Source organism: Diplotaxodon limnothrissa, linkage group LG1, assembly GCF_057381915.1.
Source record: "Diplotaxodon limnothrissa isolate DT_005_m linkage group LG1, D_limnothrissa_male_GT1.1, whole genome shotgun sequence".
NCBI classification, from domain to species: domain Eukaryota; kingdom Metazoa; phylum Chordata; class Actinopteri; order Cichliformes; family Cichlidae; genus Diplotaxodon; species Diplotaxodon limnothrissa.
The window spans coordinates 22,587,813-22,613,729 of NC_140596.1; the positions used below are offsets into that span (position 1 = coordinate 22,587,813).

General features: G+C 40.5%; 1 protein-coding gene across 1 annotated transcript in view; it reads right to left on the minus strand.

Moving 5' to 3' along the window:
* Positions 1-7,680: 7,680 nt before the first annotated feature.
* The window catches only part of dagla (diacylglycerol lipase, alpha), a 38,738-nt gene continuing 20,501 nt past the window's right edge, over positions 7,681-25,917 (minus strand). The window contains exons 9-21 of the mRNA XM_085355113.1: positions 25,569-25,693; positions 25,064-25,214; positions 23,210-23,293; positions 21,760-21,837; positions 21,410-21,490; positions 21,000-21,142; positions 17,035-17,103; positions 16,877-16,949; positions 16,399-16,607; positions 15,890-16,016; positions 11,964-12,130; positions 11,682-11,699; positions 7,681-8,785 (exon numbers count right to left, since the gene is read on the minus strand). Of these exons, the coding sequence (XP_085211239.1) occupies positions 7,681-8,785; positions 11,682-11,699; positions 11,964-12,130; positions 15,890-16,016; positions 16,399-16,607; positions 16,877-16,949; positions 17,035-17,103; positions 21,000-21,142; positions 21,410-21,490; positions 21,760-21,837; positions 23,210-23,293; positions 25,064-25,214; positions 25,569-25,693 (2,430 nt within the window). The remainder of the gene's footprint in view (positions 8,786-11,681; positions 11,700-11,963; positions 12,131-15,889; positions 16,017-16,398; positions 16,608-16,876; positions 16,950-17,034; positions 17,104-20,999; positions 21,143-21,409; positions 21,491-21,759; positions 21,838-23,209; positions 23,294-25,063; positions 25,215-25,568; positions 25,694-25,917) is intronic.

Genomic DNA, 25,917 nt, shown 5'->3' on the forward strand with positions numbered 1-25,917 from the left:
CAGCTATCACCCCTAGGTAATCTTTCCGTGACTTGCGGAAGTTCTTCTTCTTTGCTTCCTCAGAGTACCCAGAAGAGACGTGCTTTGCTTCTCTCTGGCGGAATTGGAAGTATAAGAACACATTTTACTAATATCAAAGGTTGAGACCTCTGATATTATTTAAGAAAATAATAATAATGATGATAGTTTAAAAAAAACAAAGTCAATTCAAAATTTACTACCATGTGCTTTCACTGGCCCCTTATAGTGAGTGCTCAGATTTCATGCTTAACAAACTAACAAAATAAAACTGCACAACAAAATTTAATAGAATTTTTTTAATTGGTTGAAAAACGTTCTTGCTGCTAGTGCGTTAAAATATGTTAAATCTTATCTATAATTTTAGCCAGAAACATATGAAGATTAGTCCCACGTTACCTGACGGAATTAAAGTGGGATAAATAATAATAATAATTAAAAAAGCCAAGTTAATGAATTAAGAAGCTAAAAACAGCAATGGTTTGTTATTTTTGTCATGGCAAATTACACAAATACATATAACTATGTAGAAATATGGAAGATTTGGCATGCTTTAGGTTAATTAATGTAGAAGTGGATAAAAAGCAGATAAAAAAAGGAAGGGTGATTGGTATAGATGAAAAACCCATGGAAGTATGGAGATGTTAGGAAAAAAGTGAGTGGACTTTTTTAACACAGTCTTGAGTGACAGGATCCCTGAGGAATGGAGAAGTGTACTGATAATGATTTTTCTAGAACAAAGGTGATAGCTTAATGTTGAAAAAGGGTATGAGGGGTGGCAGAAGGATAGCAGAAAGAGTGAGAGCGAAGGCTTACAAGATGATAGTGAGACCTGCTGTATGGTTTTTTAGACAGTAACACTGAGAAAAAGACACGAAGTGGAGCTAGCAGTGAGTGACCAGGATGGACACAGTTAGAAATGGGTACAAAGTTAGAGAGACACGACTGAGATGGTTTGGACATGTGCAGTGGAGGGATAATAAATATACCGGGCAATGGATGTTGAATATGGAGCTGCTAGACAGGAGGAAAAGAAGAAGACCACAGAGAGGATTGATAGATGTAGTGAAGGACATACAGATCATTGGTGTGACAGAGGAAGATGAAGGGATAGGGTGAAGGGCAAATTGAAAAAGGAAGGAAAATAAATAAGTAGGCATTGCTTTGTTTGCTCACATATAAGTTTTCATTTGTGTTAACAAAAACTTCCACAGTTAAGTCAGAAAAATAAATGTAATCAAAGTGAAAACTGAAGATGTTTTATTTAAATTGGTTGAAAATATTTTGAAGAATTAGATTTTACAGCTTAAAACAGTCGACTTGCTGTAAGTAGAAGCATTTCCATTGGTAAGCCAACTACTTTTGTCTTTGGCTAATGATGCAAGAACTAGTCATGGTCTTTTTGCCTGTCAGTACAGTTTTTCCCTCTGCCTCATATCCGTACTGATGCTCTGAAACACCTCCTCAGTACTGGGTCTATTCCAGTACCCGCAACTGTGGTGAACACTTAAGTGTGTGAGCCTACAGGTAGTGTGTCACAGTCTGGAAAAGTGCCAGAATACTGTATAATAAACCCACACTTCAGCACAAGTGGGTATTGTGGAAATTATCAGAAATGTCTCACACAAGCAGGCACTCTACTACTCACAAATACAGCTAGTGTGTGCATGGGATTTCCTCTTTTCTCTGCTTTTCACTTTAGATTAGGCAATATTCAGACAAATAAGGAACCCACAGTTCACACTGGCCACTTTGTTAGGTACACCTTTTTAATAGCTTGTTAAGGCCAATATCAAATAAATCAATCACATGGCAGATGCTCAGTGCATTTAGACATACAGACATGGTCAAGATGACCAGCTGACGTTAAAACTGAGTATCAGAATGAAGAAGGAGGATGATTTAAGAGATTCTGAACATGGCGTGGTTGTTGGTACCAGATGGACTGGTTTGAGTATTTCAGAAACGCTGGTCTATCACGTCCCCCAACCATCTGTACAGTGTTGTGAGAGAAGTCAGAAATAAAAGAATATATACAGTAATAAGGTGACGATGACTTGTTGATGCTGGAGGTCAAAGAAGAAAGGTCAGACTGCTTTGAGATGATAGGAAGCCAATATTATTTCAAATAACCGCTTGTTGTAACCAAGGTATGCAGAAGAGCATCTCTGAATACTCAACATGTTGAACCTTGAAGCAGACGGGCTTAATCGTAATTTCTGGGGTAGCATTCAGATTGAAATTTGCAGCTGCCCACATGGACAAGTCAAATGGCTTCTGGAGAAAAATATGAGACAAAGATTGAGCTATTTGGCCACAATAACAAAAAGTATGTTTAGAGGAATAAAGATGAGGCTTTCAAATTTAATAGGCAATAACTGCAACAACCTTCATGCATGGTGGTGGTAGTATTATGCTCTGGGGCTATTTAGCTGAAGTGGTTTCATCACAAAGTTGATGAAATGACGAAGGGGGATAATTTCCAAATTCTTCAACTTTCGCTCAAAACAACAGTTAAACATCTGAAACTTGGATACTATTTTATTGTTTCAATGGGGACAATGATCCTAAACATCAACACTACTTTTGGAATAGATAAAGCAGACTAACATTAACCTTCCGGAATGACCTTCCCAAAGCTCCGACCTCAACCCTTTTGAAAATGTGTGGATTACATTTGAAAATCTAACATTAAACCCACAAATTCTGCCATAAAAAGTTTTCAAAGATCCAACCAGAATTAAAGCTGCAAGCAGCGTTATGAGGGCCCTCGCACCCCCGGCGCGTCGAGCCACGGCCAACACCTAAAACCAGCACGTCCGATCTGATGTGACATTGATGGATTTCATGCATTTAACCACCAGCTAACATTTCATCTTATTCAACCAGGATTATAGTCGTCCCACTAGGTGGCGGTGTAACCATTATGTACAAATGGCATAACAAACATATCCGAGCTCGAGTCTAATCATGCCTACGACCTTTGGGAGAGATTGGACATTGTGTTTTCGAGTGACAGCAGATTACTGCTTTTTGGCGAGTGATTGAAACTCCACATGCCGCCATGACCACCCTGTTTCCTTGAACGTAAAAAGCTTCGCAATTTAACATCACAAAGGTCTTTAGATTCCACACACAGGAAACCGCATCAATCTGATGAAATCTCTTGGAGGAGTTCGTCAAAGAACGGTGCCTGAAAAGAGGGGAAAATGTCGCCAAAATTACACATTCATTTTAAAATGGCTGACTTCCTGTTGGATTTGGGATTTTGCTCCAAGAGACTTTTTTGTACATCTTGATCTCTCCTATAAGCTTCCCAGATTTCAGACTCATACATAAAACACAGAGCAGGGGCTGATGATTTTGAAAGTTTGTAGGGGGCGCTGTGGAGCCATTTTGCGCTATTCAAGGAAGGTGATCACATAACAACAAAGCCTTCGTCCCATTGGAGGTGTGTGCCAAATTTCAAGACTTTTTAAACTTTTCAAGCCCCTCAAACGTCACTTCATTGTTCACGGTGAACCACGTTGTCACCAGGGTGCGCCGTTCAGTTTAAAGTCACAATTTTCGCACCGAAGCATCATGAGCAACTGATGGTGATATTCACCGCTTTTGAGGTGGCCACGATGAACCTATGAAAATCAGTACGACAAAATGAAAGACATGACATTTCCTGTTGCCACTAGGTGGCGCTCTGCGTATTACTGACAATGGGCACGTCAATCTGTTCAGGGCGGGACTGACATCATGCCTGTAAAGTCTGGTACTGATCAGACTGGATTTTATTGAGTTATACTAATTTGTTTCTTCATGGCGTGACATCAAAGTTCGCCATGCTGCTGGGGTCACACCCTTTCGCGAAAAGTCACAGTTTTCACTGTAACCCAAGACCAACTCCTTAAGGCTTTTCTGGAGAAATTTGAGGCTGCAGATGTCACCCATCACAATACTGTACCCCAAAGTGTAAAACATGACATTTCCTGTTGCCACTAGGTGGCGCTGTCCCTGATGTCAAATATGGCAGTTGAAATATGTTCAGGGCTGGAGCCTTATCATATGTGTTCACTTTGGTCCAGATCGGACAATGTATGACAGAATGAGAGGCAATAAGATTTTCATGGCGAGTCATCAAAATTCGCCGTGGTGCCACGGCCTCACCGTATCACGAAAACTCAAAAGCTCCGCAATTTAACATGGCCCAGGTGTGTAGTTTACACTGACCAAAGATGAAGCTTATACAACCAAATCCCAAGGAGGAGTTCGAAAAAGTTCGAGGCATGGAAATGGCAAAATTAGAGCCAAAATGTCACCTTCAGTTCCAAATTGCGGACTTCCTGTTGGGTTTGCGTCAATGGGCCCACAGACTTTTTTGTTCGTCTTGTTCACATGTGTGCCAGATTTTATACATGTAGCTGAAACGATGTGGTCGTAGGGCTGCATTTAACAAGGCATAGGTGGCGCTCTAGAGCCATTTCCCAGTGCTCATATGTAAAACCATTAAAATACAAAATTTTTCACCAGACCTGGCATGTGTGCAAAATTTCATGAGTTTTTGACCATGTTTAGGCCCTCAAAAAGGCCCTTGTTTTGCCTGAATAATAATAATAAGAAACGGAGCAGATACAATAGGGCCTTCGCACTCTCAGTCCTCGGGCCCTAATTATACCACAAGCTTACTGATGGCTATTTTAAAAGCATCTGGTCGAGGTGCAGTTTGCTAAAGGACATTCAACCAAATATTAGTGGGAGTGGATGTACAGTATATATCCTTGGTCTTATCAACACCTCACATCCACTCGACATCATTTGACCCATGACGCCTCTTTAAAGGCTCAGCAGTAGACTCTAATCTGACCTGCTGTACACTCATAATACAATGCACCTACACCTGGGCTTATAATAGCTCAAACAGCTCATCTTTACACAAAATATATCTGGCCTCTCAGCACTTCTAAAACCACTGATCCAGCCTTTACATCAAATCTAAAGGACCCAAATCCAAAATTCATGCGTGAGCAAACAAACACAATCGAAAACTTTATTTTAAAAAATAAAAACAAGCAAATTTAATATATACATTTATGGCTCATTTAAACAGACATATCAGCAGCACATATTGGGGAAAAAAAGGTTAGGACACAAATGGATATTTTTCAGTTTGTAGTTTATTTCATTACAGGCGGGGTAGTGAGGGAGAGGGATTAAATACATTCTCATTGTGGGGCAGGAAAGGACGGGAAGCAAACCAGGTAAACATGGACAAGACATACTTGAATTATTCCTTTAAATAAAGTCCAATTCTTAAATCTGCCAATAGTTTTAATAAATAACTGTCAGATGAAATCTTTTTTTTTATATATATATATATATATATATATGTCAATACTGATATCTTTTTAATATAGTAATTATCTCCTTATTGTTATATAGTTGTTTTCTACATGACTCTATTGGAATTCATCTTTTTTTTAGACATCTGTATAAATAATTACACATAGAAGATGGTGCTATACACATCATGGTGGAAAATATTGGTGCTTTCTTTCAGCAGTGTTTAGTGCATGACCAGCTGCAAGCAAAGCTACTGAATGTAGGAAATTGTTGGCCCAACCTTAGTGTGTCTACTGGGACTGGCAGCATGATTTCAGTAGTGTCAGACTGTAAACTGGCTGGCTGGTCTGCTGTGAGTAACCACAGCAAATCTTATTCCAATTGGAGAGACTGTGCAGATCACTATGGTGACTCCAGGCTTGATGGTGGCGCTCCACCAAAGGTCACTCACTGTGAGAAAGCTGTCACTCTGCAGCATGTCTCACCACCATGACACATTTGCAAAAACAAAAAGCATATTGTTACCAGTGGCATGGCAGAATGTCAAATTTTTTTCTCCACTCAAGACAGGGGGGGGGGGGGGGGGGAAACCCTGAAATGTTTAACTCCTTACATCTGGGAAAGTCGAAAAAGTTCTCCGTACTTTCCTTAAAAACTGAGATAAAAACCACTGACGTCAAACCAATCTGTTGCAAGAGCAATAAGGATAATAATACCAGCAAATATAGCAATAAAGTGATAACAACATTAAGTGTAATAATTCAAATCGTGACCCATCGGTTACACCCAGAGTGATATGGAAGATACTGTGCTGCACACAGCAGTTAGAGTCGGCAAATGCAATGTTCGAGTACACTTATTCATTCAGTCCAACCTCAAGCATGTTTGAGATGAACCGTATTAAAGGGAAGCAAACGCCTTGATGTCCAAAATGACAAAGCACCTTCAGAACAAGAGAAATCTATCCCGAGAGAGCTGTAGGATATATAATTTGGTCCTGTCTGATGACCTCGGCGACTATTGAGCCTCTCAAAAGTTTGAGTTTACATATGATGGTAATTTCTGGACACATTTAGAGCTTCTTTACTGTGGCTTAAGGACAAGACACGTTCTATACCAGCCATGCTACTCTGGAATGCATGCAGACTGACCTGTTTCTAAGAGCTCTCCAAGAAGAACTGTACAGTAATTATTATGAAACTAGGACAACTATTAGCAAGTTTGATATTCCTATAAACTCCGGTGTACAGAGGCTGTGTTTTGGAAAAGAAAGCCATGGCAGTGTTTTAAGGTCAGGATGACATCTTTTCTGGAGTTGCTGTGTAACAGTCTATGTGGGTAATCAACAGGATGGCTAGGGAAGGAGATAATGAACTTAGCTTGTTTTTAAATAAAGCAATATCCATATACATATACAAAATTACATCCCATAAATACATTTGGCAAGATGATGTATTAAATGTTTTTTTTTGGCAAGAGGGGTAAATTGAGCAATGATGTGCGCAAGTAATCAAATGTCAGTCTAAGGTGGTTTTAATGATGATTTCTCTTGAAGAATAAATAAATTACAAAAAAAATTATCATCATGCATTATAAAGAGTAACCAAAAGACTCAAAAACATCCATAGGCATCTGAAATAACTTTGTCACAATCACTAAATGTTTAAGACACATGGATTCTCACCAATGTAACACACTTACTCTCTTTCTCAAAGTCAATTCTTTGTAGACCTGAGGAACATTTCTTGAAATCTTATCACTTCTATTTATTAACAAAATGTCCATCTTCACATTTCTGATTTAAAGAAATCAAACAAAAATAAAAGCTGGACAAATTTCCGGAGCTGCTGAGTGTGCAGGAAGTCGTCCAGTACATCAACCCAGATGATGTGCCTATGCTAACCTCTTCTACAGTGTTAATTTTTGAATCCCTGCTCAGTTAAATATTCTCCCTTTGATTTGGTTACTTCAGGGAATTGATGTAATGTGGACGCATTCCCATGTGGGTGAGACAACATTTTCAAATGGCATTGTGAAGCTACAGTTATTTATATATTCACCCAAAAGCAGCACAGCCCCCTGGCATGCAGAGAGAGGTATCCTTTTTTTTTCTTAGTCATTGCAATAGTGTGAAAATGCTATAAACAGAGTTCAAAGGGGTACACCTGAAGAATGGGAATATCGTGTGAGTTGGTCAGTCAAATTCTGTCACTGGATCTCAGATGAGTAACTGCATTCCATCGCATGCATGTACTGTGATATGTTTTAAAATCTGAAATTGACTGCACCTCTCAATCAGAGCAAAGGGCATTGGAGACTTCAGAGCGCACTCTACACCATAGACGATAGTGTGTTCTCTTCAGGGCAGTGGCAAGGGGGTGATGTTCGTAGGGAGTGTATGGCTGACGGGGCACCCTCGCTAGGAGAAAGGTCGTTGAGTTCCTCAGATGAAGAGAGAGGGAAGGAGGGTGACAAAGATATGCCCGAAGAGGGGTCAGCGGATCCAGCAAAAGTGCGCGGGGGCTTAGGAACTAGATTAGGCTCCACTGTTGCCCTGGCCAGAAGTTGTTTGTCATCCAACCGCTGCTCATCTCCAAGACACTCACCCTGCCCAAAGGAGCCCCGGCCTGATTCTGACTCCCCATCAGAAAGGTCCAGAGTTGGTGAGCTGCTGCCATCCAGTCTGAAAAGAGAGTCTAAGTATTGGGCAAACTCCAGCACTGCCTGGCTGGGGTTTCCATTGGATAGATGGGGTGGAGGTGTAGAAACCGCTGGTCTAGTCTCTGCACTTAACTGTTTCTCTGCCGTTTCCAGCTCCCAGTCTTCCTTTTCTCTATCCATTGGTCTAGTACCAATATGTGGACTTAGGGGAGCAACAGGTGTGCTCCCTGGGCTGTAGACACCAGGCATTTGTTGGTGATCCTCATCAGGAAGCATTTTCAAGTTGGCATTAGTCTCAGTTTTGTAAGACTTAGCCAAGACACTCTGGTTTAGAAGAGCTGGGGAATGGAGTCCACTGTAGCGAGGTGTGGCAGGGGACAGCCTCATAGGATAATCTGGGGTTGATCTGGATTCCAGTGGGGTAAAGAAGGGCCCAACCTCACCCAGATGCTCTGTTGTTGCTTGGCAGAGGACATCTGCAGATAGTAGCTCAGTGCGAGAGCTCAGAGATGGGTTCTCCTCTGGGATTGGGGCATCCAAAGGGAACGGGAGGCTACCCAGCATTGGTGAACCCCTTAATGCAGCAGAGGACCGTCGGGAATCCAGACTATACAGGGACTCTGCATCTGAGAGACTCTCCATGACAGCTAAGGGTGCTTTGCGGTCCCTCAGCTCCACTGCCAAACGTTCTCGTGCTCCACGCAGTACTACAGGCACTGGAGGAGGGGGGCACTCAGAGAAACCATCCAGAGATATTTCAGACTGGGCACACGAGCTAGAGGAGAGGAGAAGAGTGGGTTGGAACATAATGAAAGGGAAAAGAGAGGTGAGGGGATTCAAAACACAAGACAGGCATGAAAACGAGTCAAAATAACTCACGGAAGGTTAAAGAAAAAGGATAGAAATGAAAAGTGTTAGTACTGAAACTACAGGTATCTAGAGTCTACAGAGCAGGTGACCATTGCAAAATACTACATACAGGAGTGCAGAATTATTAGGCAAGTTGTATTTTTGAGGAATAATTTTATTATTGAACAACAACCATGTTCTCAATGAACCCAAAAAACTCATTAATATCAAAGCTGAATGTTTTTGGAAGTAGTTTTTAGTTTGTTTTTAGTTTTAGCTATTTTAGGGGGATATCTGTGTGTGCAGGTGACTATTACTGTGCATAATTATTAGGCAACTTAACAAAAAACAAATATATACCCATTTCAATTATTTATTTTTACCAGTGAAACCAATATAACATCTCCACATTCACAAATATACATTTCTGACATTCAAAAACAAAACAAAAACAAATCAGTGACCAATATAGCCACCTTTCTTTGCAAGGACACTCAAAAGCCTGCCATCCATGGATTCTGTCAGTGTTTTGATCTGTTCACCATCAACATTGCGTGCAGCAGCAACCACAGCCTCCCAGACACTGTTCAGAGAGGTGTACTGTTTTCCCTCCTTGTAAATCTCACATTTGATGATGGACCACAGGTTCTCAATGGGGTTCAGATCAGGTGAACAAGGAGGCCATGTCATTAGTTTTTCTTCTTTTATACCCTTTCTTGCCAGCCACGCTGTGGAGTACTTGGACGCGTGTGATGGAGCATTGTCCTGCATGAAAATCATGTTTTTCTTGAAGGATGCAGACTTCTTCCTGTACCACTGCTTGAAAAAGGTGTCTTCCAGAAACTGGCAGTAGGACTGGGAGTTGAGCTTGACTCCATCCTCAACCCGAAAAGGCCCCACAAGCTCATCTTTGATGATACCAGCCCAAACCAGTACTCCACCTCCACCTTGCTGGCGTCTGAGTGGGACTGGAGCTCTCTGCCCTTTACCAATCCAGCCACGGGCCCATCCATCTGGCCCATCAAGACTCACTCTCATTTCATCAGTCCATAAAACCTTAGAAAAACCAGTCTTGAGATATTTCTTGGCCCAGTCTTGACGTTTCAGCTTGTGTGTCTTGTTCAGTGGTGGTCGTCTTTCAGCCTTTCTTACCTTGGCCATGTCTCTGAGTATTGCACACCTTGTGCTTTTGGGCACTCCAGTGATGTTGCAGCTCTGAAATATGGCCAAACTGGTGGCAAGTGGCATCTTGGCAGCTGCACGCTTGACTTTTCTCAGTTCATGGGCAGTTATTTTGCGCCTTGGTTTTTCCACACGCTTCTTGCGACCCTGTTGACTATTTTGAATGAAACGCTTGATTGTTCGATGATCACGCTTCAGAAGCTTTGCAATTTTGAGACTGCTGCATCCCTCTGCAAGATATCTCACTATTTTTGACTTTTCTGAGCCTGTCAAGTCCTTCTTTTGACCCATTTTGCCAAAGGAAAAGAAGTTGCCTAATAATTATGCACACCTGATATAGGGTGTTGATGTCATTAGACCACACCCCTTCTCATTACAGCGATGCACATCACCTAATATACTTAATTGGTAGTAGGCTTTCGAGCCTATACAGCTTTGAGTAGGACAACATGCATGAAGAGGATGATGTGGACAAAATACTCATTTGCCTAATAATTCTGCACTCCCTGTAGATGGAGGAAAGATTAAAAAAAAAAAAAAAAACAAGAGGAAAGAGACTGGAAGGGCAAGAGTGTATCCAAGTGCATGTGCTCTTGTATTGGCTTATAATACAGGAGAGGTAAAGTACAAGGTGGGATCAAAAGGTTCTGTGAGTCTGTCCACAAAAACAAAAAAAAGAACCCCAACCTTTCACTTAAGAATCGTTTAATAAACCCTCAAGATCAACTTCCTGTGTACCTTTGGACTGCTGCTCACTCTTTTAAAGTCCCATCGTGACTGCTTGCGTGTACACTTGTGCAGATGGTAGAAAACATCATCCAGCCTTCATATTACATGTCTACTGCTGTTGAGAGCTGGTTCTCAGGGTAAAGCTCAAGCAGCACTCTTCAGTGGACGATTCCAGCCAGTAGCCAAGCTCTCTGTCCTGGTCGTTGTGTCCCTGGGCAAGACACTTTACCCTACTTGCCTACTGGTGTTGGCCAGAGGGGCCGATGGCGCGATATGGCAGCCTCGCTTCTGTCAGTCTGCCCCAGGGCAGCTGTGGCTACAACTGTAGCTTGCGTCCACCAGTGTATGAATGTGAGAGTGAATGAATAGTGGTATTGTAAAGCGCTTTGGGTGCCTTGAAAAGCGCTATATAAATCCAATCCATTATTATTATTATCCCTTCATGGGGTCGTTCACAGTGAATGCACCTGCTACTAACAGACTGTCAAAGTTCTACTATAATGTCCCGAGGTAACAGAGGGAGACATTTAGTGCATATAACTTGAACTAGGCGTCCTCTTTCATGGCACAGCAGAGGGACACGACGAGAAAACAGGCATATACAAATGGTCTGAATAGTGTCCAAAGGTCCACATAGAGACCGCCTTAAAAAGGAAATTGGTCTAACTTAAATCTGGTACGGTTTTTCATTTCTGTGGACAGAGTCATAAAACTTTGTGATAGTACCTTCGTAATTTAACCATTTGTACCAGGAGTTCACACTGACTTTGGACAGGGGCTAAACCAGAGAGGGCGAGGTGGGAACTGAATACTACCATACGTTGCAACGGCTCTGTGTTCAGACAGCGTGCATGCGTGCATGAGAGAAGGGAATACATTATGCAAAATTAGTATTGGCATGCTTTGCTTACCGTAACAATGTTTTTTGTCTTTTTTTTTTTTTTTTTTAAAACATACAGAACAAACAAAAATAATTTTGAGAAAATAAAGTAGTAGTTAGTAGCAGTTGTATTTTTTTTAGTACTGGTTATATAGCTACATTACAAGGCATCATTTCCCAGTGATTTCTCTTATACTTAGAGATTTGCTACTATTACATACTAGGCAAGAGTGAAAGCTGAATATGAAGATGAAACTATTTTACATAGCCTTTCAGGCTTAAACATGCCCACAGTGGTGCCTGATGTACTAACCGAACACTGCTGTTCCTGCGGTGGTGGGTTGTAGGCGTTGGCTGCTGAGAGGTTGTTGATGTATCGACGAACAAGGTCTCTGGGTTTAAGTCCACTTCTGTGGGGCTCACCATGATCTTGGCTGCTGACAGCAAAGCAGTTTTCCCTTTGTTGTAGTTCTCCAGCACCTGTCACAAGCACAGGAGTATAAACAGATACATGACTTGACTGATAGAGGGACGACCCGTTTCAAAATAAACAGGACAACTTCATAAAAATATATAACTGGAAAAAGTTAATCTGACTAATCATGTTTTATATGTGAAATGTTTCTAAACTGGCCTATGCTAGCAGACATCCAATGATTTTGTAGTTTTTAAAACCCTTTCTACTGTTTTTCCTTTATTCATTTTCTAGATTCAAACAGAGATGCTGAGGTGTTTTCTTCCTCTTCGTCAGCAAAACATGAGAAAAAAAATTCCCAAAGAACCAAAAGATTCAAATATCAAATGCCAGTTATGCACTTGGATCAACTTCAGTAAGATTATAATGGTTTCAAAAATATTATGTGGGTCACCACTACAACTATATTTATAAGCGCACAAGTGCTTGTAGTATAGTGTTAAAAAGCAGCGTAGTTCAGTTACATATAAGTGCAATCTGAAGGTGAGCTGACACCTACTCCAGCTGACATTAAACACCCACAACAGAGTCATGATGCCTGAGCAAGAACTATGCAAGACCTGCATTACCACTACAGGGAATAACAAACCATACGAGTGTCTTATCCATCTCGGAAACACGTTCAACACAAAGTTTGTCCAACAAAATACAAACCGTGTTATGTTTGCTGACATAAATGAGAACAGAACAAAAAAAAATAAACCCCAAACAAACCCCAAAACATTAATGGCAAGCCACACATCAGCACGCAATTGTTTGGTTAACTTTAATGACTCAAAAGACAACATATTGTGGTATAAAAACAGGTGGAAATATGAGAGGACATGAACACACACAAAAAATACACGTGACAATGGAATGAGGTGATTAAAAGAGAAAATAACACAAAAAGACAAAAGCTAATATATTTATTATGGTTATATTGTCATCCATAACCAATTTGCACAAATGTAAACAATGTGTTACATGGTTGAGTTTAAAGACACATGAGAACATGCTTCTGCAAGTAATAAACCACATGAGATAACTGGCACCAACAACAGCAAACATATCTATGACTGTAGACACAACAACTACAAATGATGACAAAATACATCAAATTTATACTTGGACGGTTTTTTGCATTGCCTATCCCAACAGTATTAGTGTATAGAATTAATAAAAGCACACTGACATATGAAGTGTACAGTGAAGGATATAAAATTGTGTAAACTACAAATTTATTTTGAATAGTAAACCCACTCTCCTACATGCCAGTAATAAGAAAATCCCCTAGAAAAAGATTTTGGTTATGTTCTGAATGTGTGCTTTCAAAGAGCAAAAATAAAAAGGGAAACACATCCACAGAGAAGAGCTGCAGCTACTGAAAAACCCAGGCAGGAAGGAAGAAAGAGCAGTTAATGTGGAAGAAATTAGGTTACCATAGAAACTTTGTGACTACAAAGAAAACTTGTTACGTTGAGGACCAGGATTAGAAAGTTTGTGCCAAAGCACTTGACCACAGGCACTGCAGCTGAGAGAGGAACGGAAAAAAGAACAAGGGTTGGTTTGTGGAAAGCTGGATGATGATTAACAAGAAAAGGAGTCCAGGTGAGTTTGGACTCATCGTTTCTGACTCCATGGTTTAAAGCCATCGCATGCTCCTGTACCATTGTATACATCATTAACCAGTGATGTATTAATGGAAATGGTTATTGATAACATTTTACCACATCGCCTTGTGGATGCGCATTTCTTTACCCTCTAAAACTTGATGTGCCAGCTATTCAGCTGAGTTTCAATGTCACACTTAATACTTTTGGAGAAACACCTTTTAAAGGCAACCAGTAAATTGCTTGGACTTGTTGGATCCAGCAAGCTGACAGAATAAAAATGCCAGTTGCTGGTTAAAAAGGATTCTTTACATACTGGTCATTATGGTTGCTCTAAAATCAGTTAAAAAAATAAATAAAAAATAGCAGCTTTACTATGACTTTTGGCTCTAGCCTTTGTCCTAAGACTGGCCAACATCTGAGTTTTGCACATAATGCAGAAATGTTTCCAACACTGAATGCAACAAGCAAAAGTTGAATTCAGTCTTACGATTAGCATCTCCTTAGAATATGTAGACTAGTAATGTACATAGTAATAGAATTTGTCAGCGTCTAAATGTGATCAAGTTTAGACAACAGATTCAAAAAGATTGTTTGGCACTTTTATCTCGGGAGGAGAGTTTTCTATCTGAGGACTGTTAGACTCGTTAGATCGGATTTCCTCTTGACGGTGGTGAGAGACGCGTGGTTCTGACTGAGGTTGTGGTAAAACGCATGAATCATCTTCAGCTGGAAGAACTCCTGACTGGGTGTTGGAAGGGACAGACACCATGCATGGCTGAGACACAGAGTTAAAGTCTGACAGAGGAGGTGGAAGAACAGACTCAGCATCTGGAACTGAAGAAGAAGAAGTGACAGCGAGTGGTGTAGAGACAGTTTCAGTCTCTGCAAGGGAGCCAGTGCAAGACAGGTCTTTGTGGTTGGCAGATGAAGAGTTGGAGGGAGGAGGACTAGCGTTTAGTTTTGTTTGGGAGACTATTAAATCAGTGGTACTGGATGTAGGTTGACTGATTCCCAGTTCCTCTGCTTCCAAGTTTTCCTGCTCAGACAGGAGACAAAATGGTTCCAGTACCTGCAGAAACACCAAATATATCACACCACTATATCCTCTACACGCACACACTTCACAAATACACACATACTTAACTTTAAACATTCATCTAGAGAGACAAACACAAAGGCAAAACCAAGCTGAAAAACACCATATACAGACGGGAAAAACACCACACAACGTGAAGTCCTCAGCCACAACAAGTGCAATCCCCCAAAATCAGTCCATCACATGCAAACATTCACATTAATACCCTGTTATCAAAACAGATGTTCAACGTCCATGACGAACAGGCTCAAAAAGACCAAAGAAAGACCGTGAAACCAGCCACGAGTGAACAATTCCCATGCTTTGAGACAGGAGCAATGTGGAGAAAAACAAAAAGGTGTGGTGAGTTGTAGGTTAATGACATGCATAAAGTAACAACGGAGTCGCATTAAAATTTTTGAAATGCTTCAAAACCAATTCTTAACTCCATTTAAATTAAAACTTGATCCTAAGACCTTTACCTTTGAAATTGCACATTTTTTTTTGCATGGTGCAACTACAGGAACTAAATGACAATAACCAACATATGATAATTTCTAGTTCAAGTCCCCAATGTTATTGAAAGCCACAAGATGGGTAGATTTAAAGGATAAGGAAATCTTCAATTTTCAATTAAGTTCTCTCTAGATGTCATCACTCTTCACAGGGTTTATTAGTAACAATACCTGCAAATGTCTGTAGAAAAACTTATATTTAAATATTTTTATGGGCATGTTTCCAGATAAATTTCATACAGTTAAGCTCTCAATTTACTAAAATGCTTTGAGTGAATTTTTAATTAAGATTGCCCTCGTCTCCAGAATAAAATGATAAACTAAAAGTAAAACATAAAATTGCTACTGGCCTCTATTTTTAATAAAACAACCTGTAATAAGTATTCCACCCTTTATTAAGACCCACATCTCTTTTGTTTATTTTCTTTCATTGTTAGAGCCAATCCCCACGTAAGCATCACCCGTGTAATCCGTTACCCAGTGTTGGAAATCAAGAACAAAATTAAAAAAACGTTTTTGCACAATTTCAAATACACCCCCTCTCGAAATAATGCATGCATGCAGATTTAAAAAACAGACCTTGTTGAGACCCTCCATCACCATGTGGGGCATGTGCTCATTAAGCATGGCAGGTGATATGATGACCTCATTGAAAGCTTTGTTGTCCCCCCACAATGCTGAATAGGTTGGCTCTTCCTGACCACAGCTAAAAGGGAGAGGGAGAAAGAGAGAAAATCTATCAGTCATAATGAGAAATAGTAAACACACAGGTTGACTTAATATATTTTCCTCACAATACAGAACATGGGGGGCACTGTATAACACCACTAAGTGGAATATTTTTGTATCAAGTCAAAAAACTCATATGTTGGGGTAAAAGATTAAAAAGCAAAAGGACTCCAAGACGAACAAGGCAAGTCAGTTTGTTGTCATAGCACCTTTAAACACCAAGTGCCTTAAAAAGTACTGCAGTATGAAGAAAAATATATAAGGATGAACTTTCTGTTTTACCTTTAGACACGGTAATACAGAAAAAGAAAACGCATGTTTGCATTTAATTGCAGCAGCTTTCAAACCAGTTTTCTTACCATATCTCTGGAGGATGGTTGTGTACCACGTGGATGATCCTGCCAGGTGGGTAGAGGGGTGTGGAGGCTGACAAGGCAATGCTGAGGTCACTGGGGTGTAGCCACAAGCGACTGCTTGGAGGTGCTGCAGGCTGAGACTGAGGATCATCATCCTCTAGTGGAAGCTCTGATTTTGGGATGCATTTAGTGCCTCCCGCAATGATCCTCCACTGTAAGAATTTTTTATTTTATTTTTTTAAGTATGCATTTCTATATTTGTATGCATTCCTTCATGACAAAACTTTCAGGAATAAAAAATGAGAAATTCTACAGGTTTTATAATGCTGAATTTAATAGATTAAAAAACAGCAACGATCAGCCTTCTCTCATTAGTGCATGCTTTTTGTGAAACAATCATTTGTTTTATGTTCCAGATGATTTCATACAGCAAATGCTCTACAAGTCTGTAATCTTCTATAACATCAAGAAGTTAAGTCACCTTTGGCTTGTTACTCTTTTGTAAAACTTCCAGAAGGTGGCGTCGGAAACCCTCTAGTTGTGACAGGCCAAGCCTATGACAGAGCAGAAGGCTACTGTGGGTAATACTGCAGAAGGGTGAAAGTAACATGAGTATACTGATGTAGTAAAAGAGGATACCTTGGCACCAGGTCTTTTCCCAAAACTACAGATGACACAAACTCTTTGGAGTACTCCATGGCATCCTCACTGGGTGCATAAAAGGACAAAAAAAAAAAAAAGAAGTAGTTAAATTACGGAGTACTGGATACACAGAGGGAAAATAATGGCACATAGTCTGCACGCTACATATTTACAGGATGCACTCTGTTTTACCATAATAAAAATGCCCTGGTTGATAGAATACTGCAAATCATTGGGGAGAAGATTTTAAGAAAATTAGAGACCATCTCGTGATGGGTTCACACCAGCTGCAACACCAGTGTGTTCTCAGACCTGCGTCGTCTTTCTGCCTTTACAGAATTCTGACGATACACACACTCCCTTGAGAGTGATGTCACCTGCCAAAGTCCTCAAAGCCACCTTTGTGGTGCTTACACTGCAGTTCATGTCCCCAGGAGCACATGACGTCATGAAGACGGAGAGAAAAACAGGAACACTCTGGAGGTTAAAAAGTCTACTGGTGATGCAGCTGGTAAACAAGAACTACACGTCTTCAGAAGAAGCGCCCTTCCTGTTTGCCCATCTCTCCCTTAATATGTAAACCCGTGGATTTAACATGAACTGCACTTCTACAATTGATTTGCATGTGAACAGGTTACCGAAAAGAAGATGATGAAGGAGGCCTACTTTTGGAAATGCACAAAGGGTTTACTATGAATGAGCTGAATCCATGAAAAAACAAAAACAGCAACTCAAAGCTTTGACAATGTCGGCAGTTACTCTTAAATAGTGATGTGATAGCCTATAGCATGTGACTGAACAGCGCAATGTAAAGTTTTAATACAAAACCCCTTTTGAGTTTAAGGTTTAATGACTGGAAAATGGTTGCAAGTCTGATGAATTGAAAGTGCAGCTGTGCCACTGTGGAGTGTGCACTCATTATGTGGCATACACCATATGTGCTGGAAAGCCTATGTTTATGCCACATTGGGGGAATGCAATAGCTAATTAGAGGCATTCATTTAGCATTCAGTGATGTAATTAATACTAAGAAAATTAAGTTTTGATGCAAGAGTTCATTGCAAGAATAACCAGATCATTCAGCTAAAAAGGATGTTCTCTGTTCATATAAATCCTGCAAGATCAACTAGAGATACCATCCAGATAAAGTTTACTGTATTATTTGTAGAAACAATACACGTTTATCATATTATTAACTTATATAGATGAGGAAAAAAGAGCATTTCCCAGGAGCTTTTTTAAACACAGCTTTTCCAACCATCCTTGTTTTCCTATGCATGCTCACATTACTGTACTTTGCACATGGAAACAAAATTATTTCACAAAAAACAAACATTACAATGGTCAAAATTACTGCAGTCGTTTATTGTAGTTTTCAACAAGTCTCACATTCCCAGCCTATTCTTCTTTGGCGAATCTCTAAAGCTCCTTTGATTGTCTTCTGACATGGACCCTAATTTTCAGGAGGTATTTGTTCACCAGGAGCGGCGTATGTTTTGGGTCGTCGTGGTGTTGGAAGATGAAGCGATGACCCAGACCCAGTTTTGCTTCTGCCTGCTTCAGGTCTCCTTTAAAATCTTCACATATCCTTATTTCATTGTGATTTCTTCCACCTCAACGAGATTCCCAGTTTCAGAGGCACGGAAACATCCCCACAGCATAACACTCTCACCACCATGTTTCACGGTGGAAACAGTGGTGTTTGGGTTGCACGGCTCTTGCTTCTTTCTCTAAACTGTGTGATTCTTAGTGAATTTCTTGATGAAACTTCTCATTCTGGTTCTTGATACTTAGAAACACTGATACGGTGAGCTGCCAAACCCCCCGTCCACCGAGTGGGGTGACGACAATATCCCATGAGGGGCAAAAAGCCATTGGGAAAATTTGGACACAAACTATAACTTTAAAAGGGGCTTAATCTTTTTTTTCCCTCATCTGCATACATGTGGGCAACAAACAGTGCTTTAGTGGGGCTTATACTACAACTACTCATGCTTTTCTTTAGCCACCCCTCTTCTGTGAAATCTTGTGACAGCAGTTTAAGAACTGCCATGCATGATGATTTTAACAGAATACTAAAAGGTGCACTGCAGCATTTAATTTCCTCTTGGTACAAGCTTCCTTCCAGTACAATTTGCATAGCAAACAGTTATCCAGCTGCATGGTGGTATGCAGTGTTAACTGTGCACAGTCAAAATAAAAGTCAACTCTGAACCACTGGACCAAAAATAGGCTACATTGTTACAAAAAAAGATGATCTGAAAGTACAAACCACAGCTTTGGGGTACTTGTCCACAGTAAAATGCACCACCTTGCACCTACACTTAAAGGAGAATATATTTCTTCTCAGACTGAGGAACGAGACTTCCTGAGGGGATGGGTAAAAAAAAGAAAATGTTTATAGCAATGTCCATCTCTGCAGATCTGCTACATACGCCGGGTCTATCATCATTTTCAAATAATTCAGTAACTGTGAAAACTGTGAAAGGATTACACTAAATTTAGTAGAAATCTGTAGCTGCATCCATCAAAGCTGCGTTTCATCTACCAGAATGTCAATCAGGATACCTGCTTCCTCTGATCTGTTTCAGGAAGATACTCTGACCAATCAGTGGCAACTAAAGTAGGATTTAAAACCACAATTCCTCAAGCCCAGAAAGCAAATCCTCAAACCTGCCTGAAGGCCATTTACTGCACATATTTCCCCAGTAATTTCTCACTGCTTTCCTGTCCCAAAAAGCAACCCCCCAAAATAAATGTCTCTTGGTTTAGCCTCAAAATATTGGTTTATATTTCCTCTTTCATCTAGCTCACCCCTGAACTAGTTTCTTGAGAGTGAAAGAGTTTGGGCTTCTACTTCCAATTCACCTCCTCTCTCTTCACTGTTTGTTTGCCTCTACAATTAAATAAGGTTTTTTTTTAAAAAGGAAACCGGGAAAACAAACAAAAAAAACAAACTGGACCACTTTGCTCATACTGATATTGTTAAAATCACAAGAAATTTCTCAGCTCTGTTGAGAAATAAAGTGAGTAATAGCATTGGTATGTATTGCGAAAGACGACCCAGAACAACATGAAAAAGACCTACTTGATAAAAATCTTCTTGGATTTATGCCTGAATTTAAAGTAATTCCTTATGACCTGCTTGTTATTGGTTTATAAAAATAGATTGTAAGCATTAAAGAGAAAGTGTTTCTGTCACACATCCTGAGCATCCAATTTTTTAACTCACACGTGATAGGGGAAAAAAACCCCAAATAAAAAAAACAAAAACAAAGCACAAACCCCTCCCTGCAAAGAGATTTAAGCCAAAGGGAAACGGCACAGAAATAAAATAATTTCTTATTTTATATACTTAAAATAATTGACCACCTTGTATCAAAATGTCTGAAACAACTGGAAAAAAAAACAAGGATTTCTGTCAGTAAAAAAAAGAAAGAAACAGAGTCACTGGCATTGCTGTATGCAGGCCAGTAGCATTTGCACGAGCAGTCAACCCCAATGGCCACTGGAAGCACAGGGAGGGGGGGAAAAAAAACCCCTGATGCGATGGAAAAACTTCATATTAAGTATTAAGTAAAAGTTTTTTCATTCCTCTGCACAGTGCCAGCACAGATGAGTTTTCAGTCAGAAACTGACCGAATGAGAGACGCAAACTGCTTGGAAGACGAGATCGCAGCAATGGTAGAGGAGATTGATGCCAGCCGACATGTATTCTTGGGTGGAGTATATATAGCTGGCTGAAAATTATGTATCCATGGTTTTCTGCCATACTCAAGATCCCTTTTATAAATGAGCCCCCAAGTAAACAAGCAAGCGGGAGTGAAACTAAACATGTGACAGACTTGTGAACATTACCAGTGACAAAAAAACAAAACAAAAACACACTTTAAGTAACTTCCTTTGTAATGCATTCACACCGTAGTACTGATACTCTGGGATTGGGATCCAGATTGACTCACCTAAGAAGGCCACCGGGTGGAGAGTAAGAGTAGCAGTGAAGTGTCGGGTACTGAGGTCTCAGCAGGAAGGAGAGAATAGCAGCAGTGCCTGCACCGAGAGAATGCCCAACTATCACCAGCCCATAATGCATGGTGCCCTTGTTCTGTGTGAGACAGCGAGAGTCATTACATTCACAAGAGCACACTTGTTACCACAGCGAAGACAATCACTTAAAGAAATTGCCTCTGTTGCTGTTTGCCAAATAAATTGTTGTATACACTACAGCCAATATTACGGTAATGTTACGCAGCCAGTGTGGCCTTGACTAAAGTACTACAGTGACGCCAATAAAAATACACTGTACAAATTCTTATAAAAAAGGATCATCATTCAGCCTGCCATACTTCACACAGTATACTGAGTCATGTACCAAGTCTCGTCCAAAAGCTTGAGACAAGATCATTTCCTGCTCCAGTTTCTTCTTAATGTATTCTGCTGAGTAAACCATTCCCTGGGAGGAAAGAGAGAGAGGGGGGATTCAGTGGATGGAAGATGATGAGCGAGAAAGAAATATGCACAGGAAGTCTGTGCCATTGCTCCCTCATTAAAACACCCAAAGTAATTATTCTATTATTAACAACGTAAATGACCTTTGGAGTATAGGATGTACTTTGCTTGTTGAAAGTGCACCATGGAGAACACAGGAAAGTTAAAAGAGAAAATCTCAGGAGACTGTAACGCTGAGATGATGTATCATAGGCGAGTCGTTTAATTTCTGACCTTGTGGCCAAGCCAGGTGCCTTGCTGTTCCTCGACAGGCAAACGTTCAGAGTCCCCCGTCAGATCAGTCAGGGCGTCCTGATCCGCAAAAGGCAAATTCAAAATGTGACAACAGCACAAAGCAGAATACCACAAGCGGAGGCGGGGATCATAAAAAAAGATCACCTTAATAATAAAAGATGCCAAACTATGTACAGGAATAAAAAAAGTCATTATAGTCCCCTCTGAAAACGTGACTATTTGTTATATAACTGTACGTGGATACACCGAGAGCAGTAAGACTAAGCTCACAGAGATTACATGATTAAAGTGTCTGAATCACTTCAACTTTATATTTAAGAAGTCACGATTGCGATAATGTTTCATCACTTCCATTAACAACAAAAACAAAAATGATGAGTTGAACCACAGAACCATTTCTCAAACACGCAGACAGTCCTGATGTGCCACTTCTGCTGTTGCAAAAGCTCAAACTAATCAGTACGGTATATAGATAGTCTACAGGATCGGCAAAAACACCAGGTATGAAAATAAAGCAAAGGTGCCTTAAACCTGCGTTGTATTTAGAAGCCACTAGGGGGCAACGCCTACAGTTGCAAAAAAGAAAAAAAGAAATAAAAAAGACTTGCAATTCTTTACAAGTCAATAGGAAACCAGCTTTCCAACTTGACCTCTGGAAACAACTGTCTGCTTATTTTATGGACTCGGTCACTCCTTTTTGGTCCTTTTTTAAATATGTTTCAGACAGGAGGACTGTACGCTGTACATTAGCCAATGAGCTCATTGTTAGCAAGTGCAGGTGTGGTTTCACAGTCAGACCTGCCTCTCTCTGACTACATCTGGTTTCAAAACGTAAAGATGGATTGGGCACCCTTATCTCCAGGCTTCAAAAATTAATGAGTGGCATCACAGTAGCGACATCCATCTTTTATAACAGTGTATGAAAATAATGCTGCAGTAATCATTCGGGATTCTGCATGTTCCTAAATACTGCAAATGCTTCTTTAATTTTTGTGGCGTTCTTGTAAATGTTCCACTCTGCATGCGTTCTTGTTTGTTACACTGATAAACTGGATGTTTTTGGCTAGCTGGGAGCAAAGCTCAATGGGATGAGTAGTGAGCTGCCTCTTAAAAGCCAATTTGCTTTTATTATAAAACCATGATTAATCTCTCAGCTGATGGTTCAGTTCAGTTTTAACACTGCTCAGGAATTTTCACAAATGCTTATGAAAAAAAAAGCGGATAGGACATTTATCTCTGAAGGTGGACAGTCCTGTTTCTGCTCTATGTGTGAAAAGGTGTAGGAGTTTGAGAACACTAAGCCATGAGAACTTCACCTGCTTTGGAGGTGGTGTTGTTGTGAGGAACTGAAGAGAATGGGGTCGGACAATATTTTGAGAGCCTTAGAGAAAGATTTAAATAATCACAGAAATTTAAGAAAGAAAGTCACCTTTGGAGAAAGAGTTCCTCTGATACTGATGACAACTTTCTTTTTTTCGTGATCCACTGCCACAAAAAATGGAGTCTCGTAAACCTGTATGAAAGATGCAGATTGAAGCAGAGCGCACAGTGAAAACTGGTTAGAACGTGAGAGGATCGTGAGTGGAGGGCTAAGAGTTGTGCATCACTGTTTCACTTGGAGCCCAGCAACCACAGCACAGTCATTGTCATCAAACCTTTCTACTTGGCACAGTGCATGCTCATAAAAGAAATTTATAGATGGAAAGTCAGCGCAGGCTGGCTGCGCTCTGCATTACAAATCATCGATGTGTTATAGCTCAACTGCTAGTTTGAGAGCTGCTGGAATTTAAACAAACATAATTATGATGAAAATTTATTTTCACTGTCATTAGGAAACTAATCGAACAACTACTTTTTCCTAAACTGTTTTGCAAGACATGTGTTTAAAGCAGAGTATTGGGGACCAATGCGTAACTGGAGTGTAATTAATTCCACTAAGAGCCAAAGTGGACCTACTGTAAGAAAATACTGGCAGCAGCCAGTGGCACCCCTCAGCCTCCGAGTGGATGCACCAGTGGTATGAATTTCAAAATCCTGCTTCTCAGGTTATTGCATTCACAAGATTTTCAGAAAACCTGACCTTTGACCTTGAGGTCGAAGTGCCTAAGATTTGAACTCGCCAGAGATTTTTTGTGGATACACCTATGGTATCAATTTGAAACTCCTATGTTGTTTTGTTCTCGAGTTATTGCATGCACAAACTTGGGTGTCAACATCGCCCGCCCAGCAGGATGACGATAATACCCCACCAGCTGTAAGAAAGCAAAATACTTTATGTTGTGTGTTTGACTTGCAAACTTATTGCAAATCTATTTTTTTTAATTATTTGGAATTAGGGCAGCATGGTGGCACAGTGGTTGGCACTTCACAGTAAGGTCCTAAGTTTTAATCCACTCTGACGCCTTTCTGTGTGGAGTTAGGTACTCTTACTTCCTCCTACAGTCCATGCATGGCATTAGCTTAACTGACTATGCTAAACTGACTGCAGGTGTGGTTGTGGGCAGGAGTGGCCCCGCGACAGATTGGCCTCCCTCCGAGGGTGTACCCTGCCTCTCATCCTATGATAGCTGGGAAAGGCTTTCAGCCCCTGAAACCTTCATTTAGATAAGCATCGAAGAAAATGAATGGATGGACAGATGGACACAGAACTACATTTGTGGCTGTGAAATTAAGGCCTTAGAGTCCATCCAGAAGTGTTTATGCACCACCTCAACTGCCTTATTACATAAAACAGTTTTGCAAAACAAATCTACATCTGAAGCAGAAAAGCCACCAACATGTTACACGACACAGGGTTTAAACAAACCGTCAGCGTTACTTTCCTTGTCAGGAAGGAACGCAGTTGTTGCTCTGCTGTCACTACATTAACAGCTAAAATGCATGTTCTCCATCCACATAATGAACTGAAGCAAAGTGTGACAAGTACATGAAGTAAATTATGATGTAGGGTGGGTGTTGTTTTTTATGCTGTGAGCAGAAATGCTGTACCGAGCACAAATGCTGTACAGAGCACATTAATGGCACACTTCCCCTCTACAGCTGCACGTTAAGATTCTGTGCATGACAGTCTTGAGCAGAATCAGTGATAGGCTTTACATTGTTCATCATCTCCTGAAAACACACTTGAGTTACTGCAGAGGATGTTGACAGATCTCTCAGTTTTTGCAACATATATGTTGATAAGCGGAAAGCTCCTACTATTTGATTGTCTATATCAGTCCTTTAGGGCATTGTGAGCTCTAAGACTCTGATTGCACCTTTAATTATTTACTTGGTCACCTACAGCATCGTGGCAGGAAGTGTAGACAATGTGGACCTGCTTGAGGTCATTATCCAGGAAGTGCCTGCGTATGGCCAGGACATTACAGCCGCAACAATTGTCCTCTTCCACTGTCACGGACTGAGACAGCCGAGATCCAGACACAGATGTACAGCTGTCCAAAAAAAGGAAGATGAGAAGAAAACAGGATGTCAACCAAAGGAAGAACAAATCAATGTTTAAAAAAAAAAAAAAAAAAATAGGTGAAAGAGACACGAGAGAAATACAGTACGTTGGTAAGATTACAGGGATATAATTAGTATCCCAATGCAGGCAATCTGGATATGAGTATGTGATTAATTCTACATTGCTTGTGCCAGTGAGTGGGTCTAAGTAGAGTGGTATTGTCTCAGTGGATTACCACTTGGCAAGTGTTGACGCATGTGAAATTTGATCCGCACTGGAAAGGCTCAAGAGACACAGAAACCAAATAGATCAAAACTGTGCGGGTGTATGTTTGAGTGCTTACGGGCAGGAGCTGGCGAGGCGGCACAGCCCACAGGCAGGCTTCCTCATCAGGTACATGGGCCAACCATAAGCAGCCAGGGCAAAGAGCATATAATAGCACACATCCTTGTACATGTTCATCTCAGCCTGAGAGAGGAAAAGGCAGACAGATGGACAAACACAAACACACACACACACACACACACACACACACACACACGCTTGCATCAGAGCAACTTGAGACATCATTGAGATCTTCAAATATTATTTCAGTTGAGCACATACTGTGTTTGCTGTTGGTGTGGTATGTTTGCGAGCAGACACACTAACAGTGAGACACGTATACAGTTCACGCTGCAGAAAAAAATTCT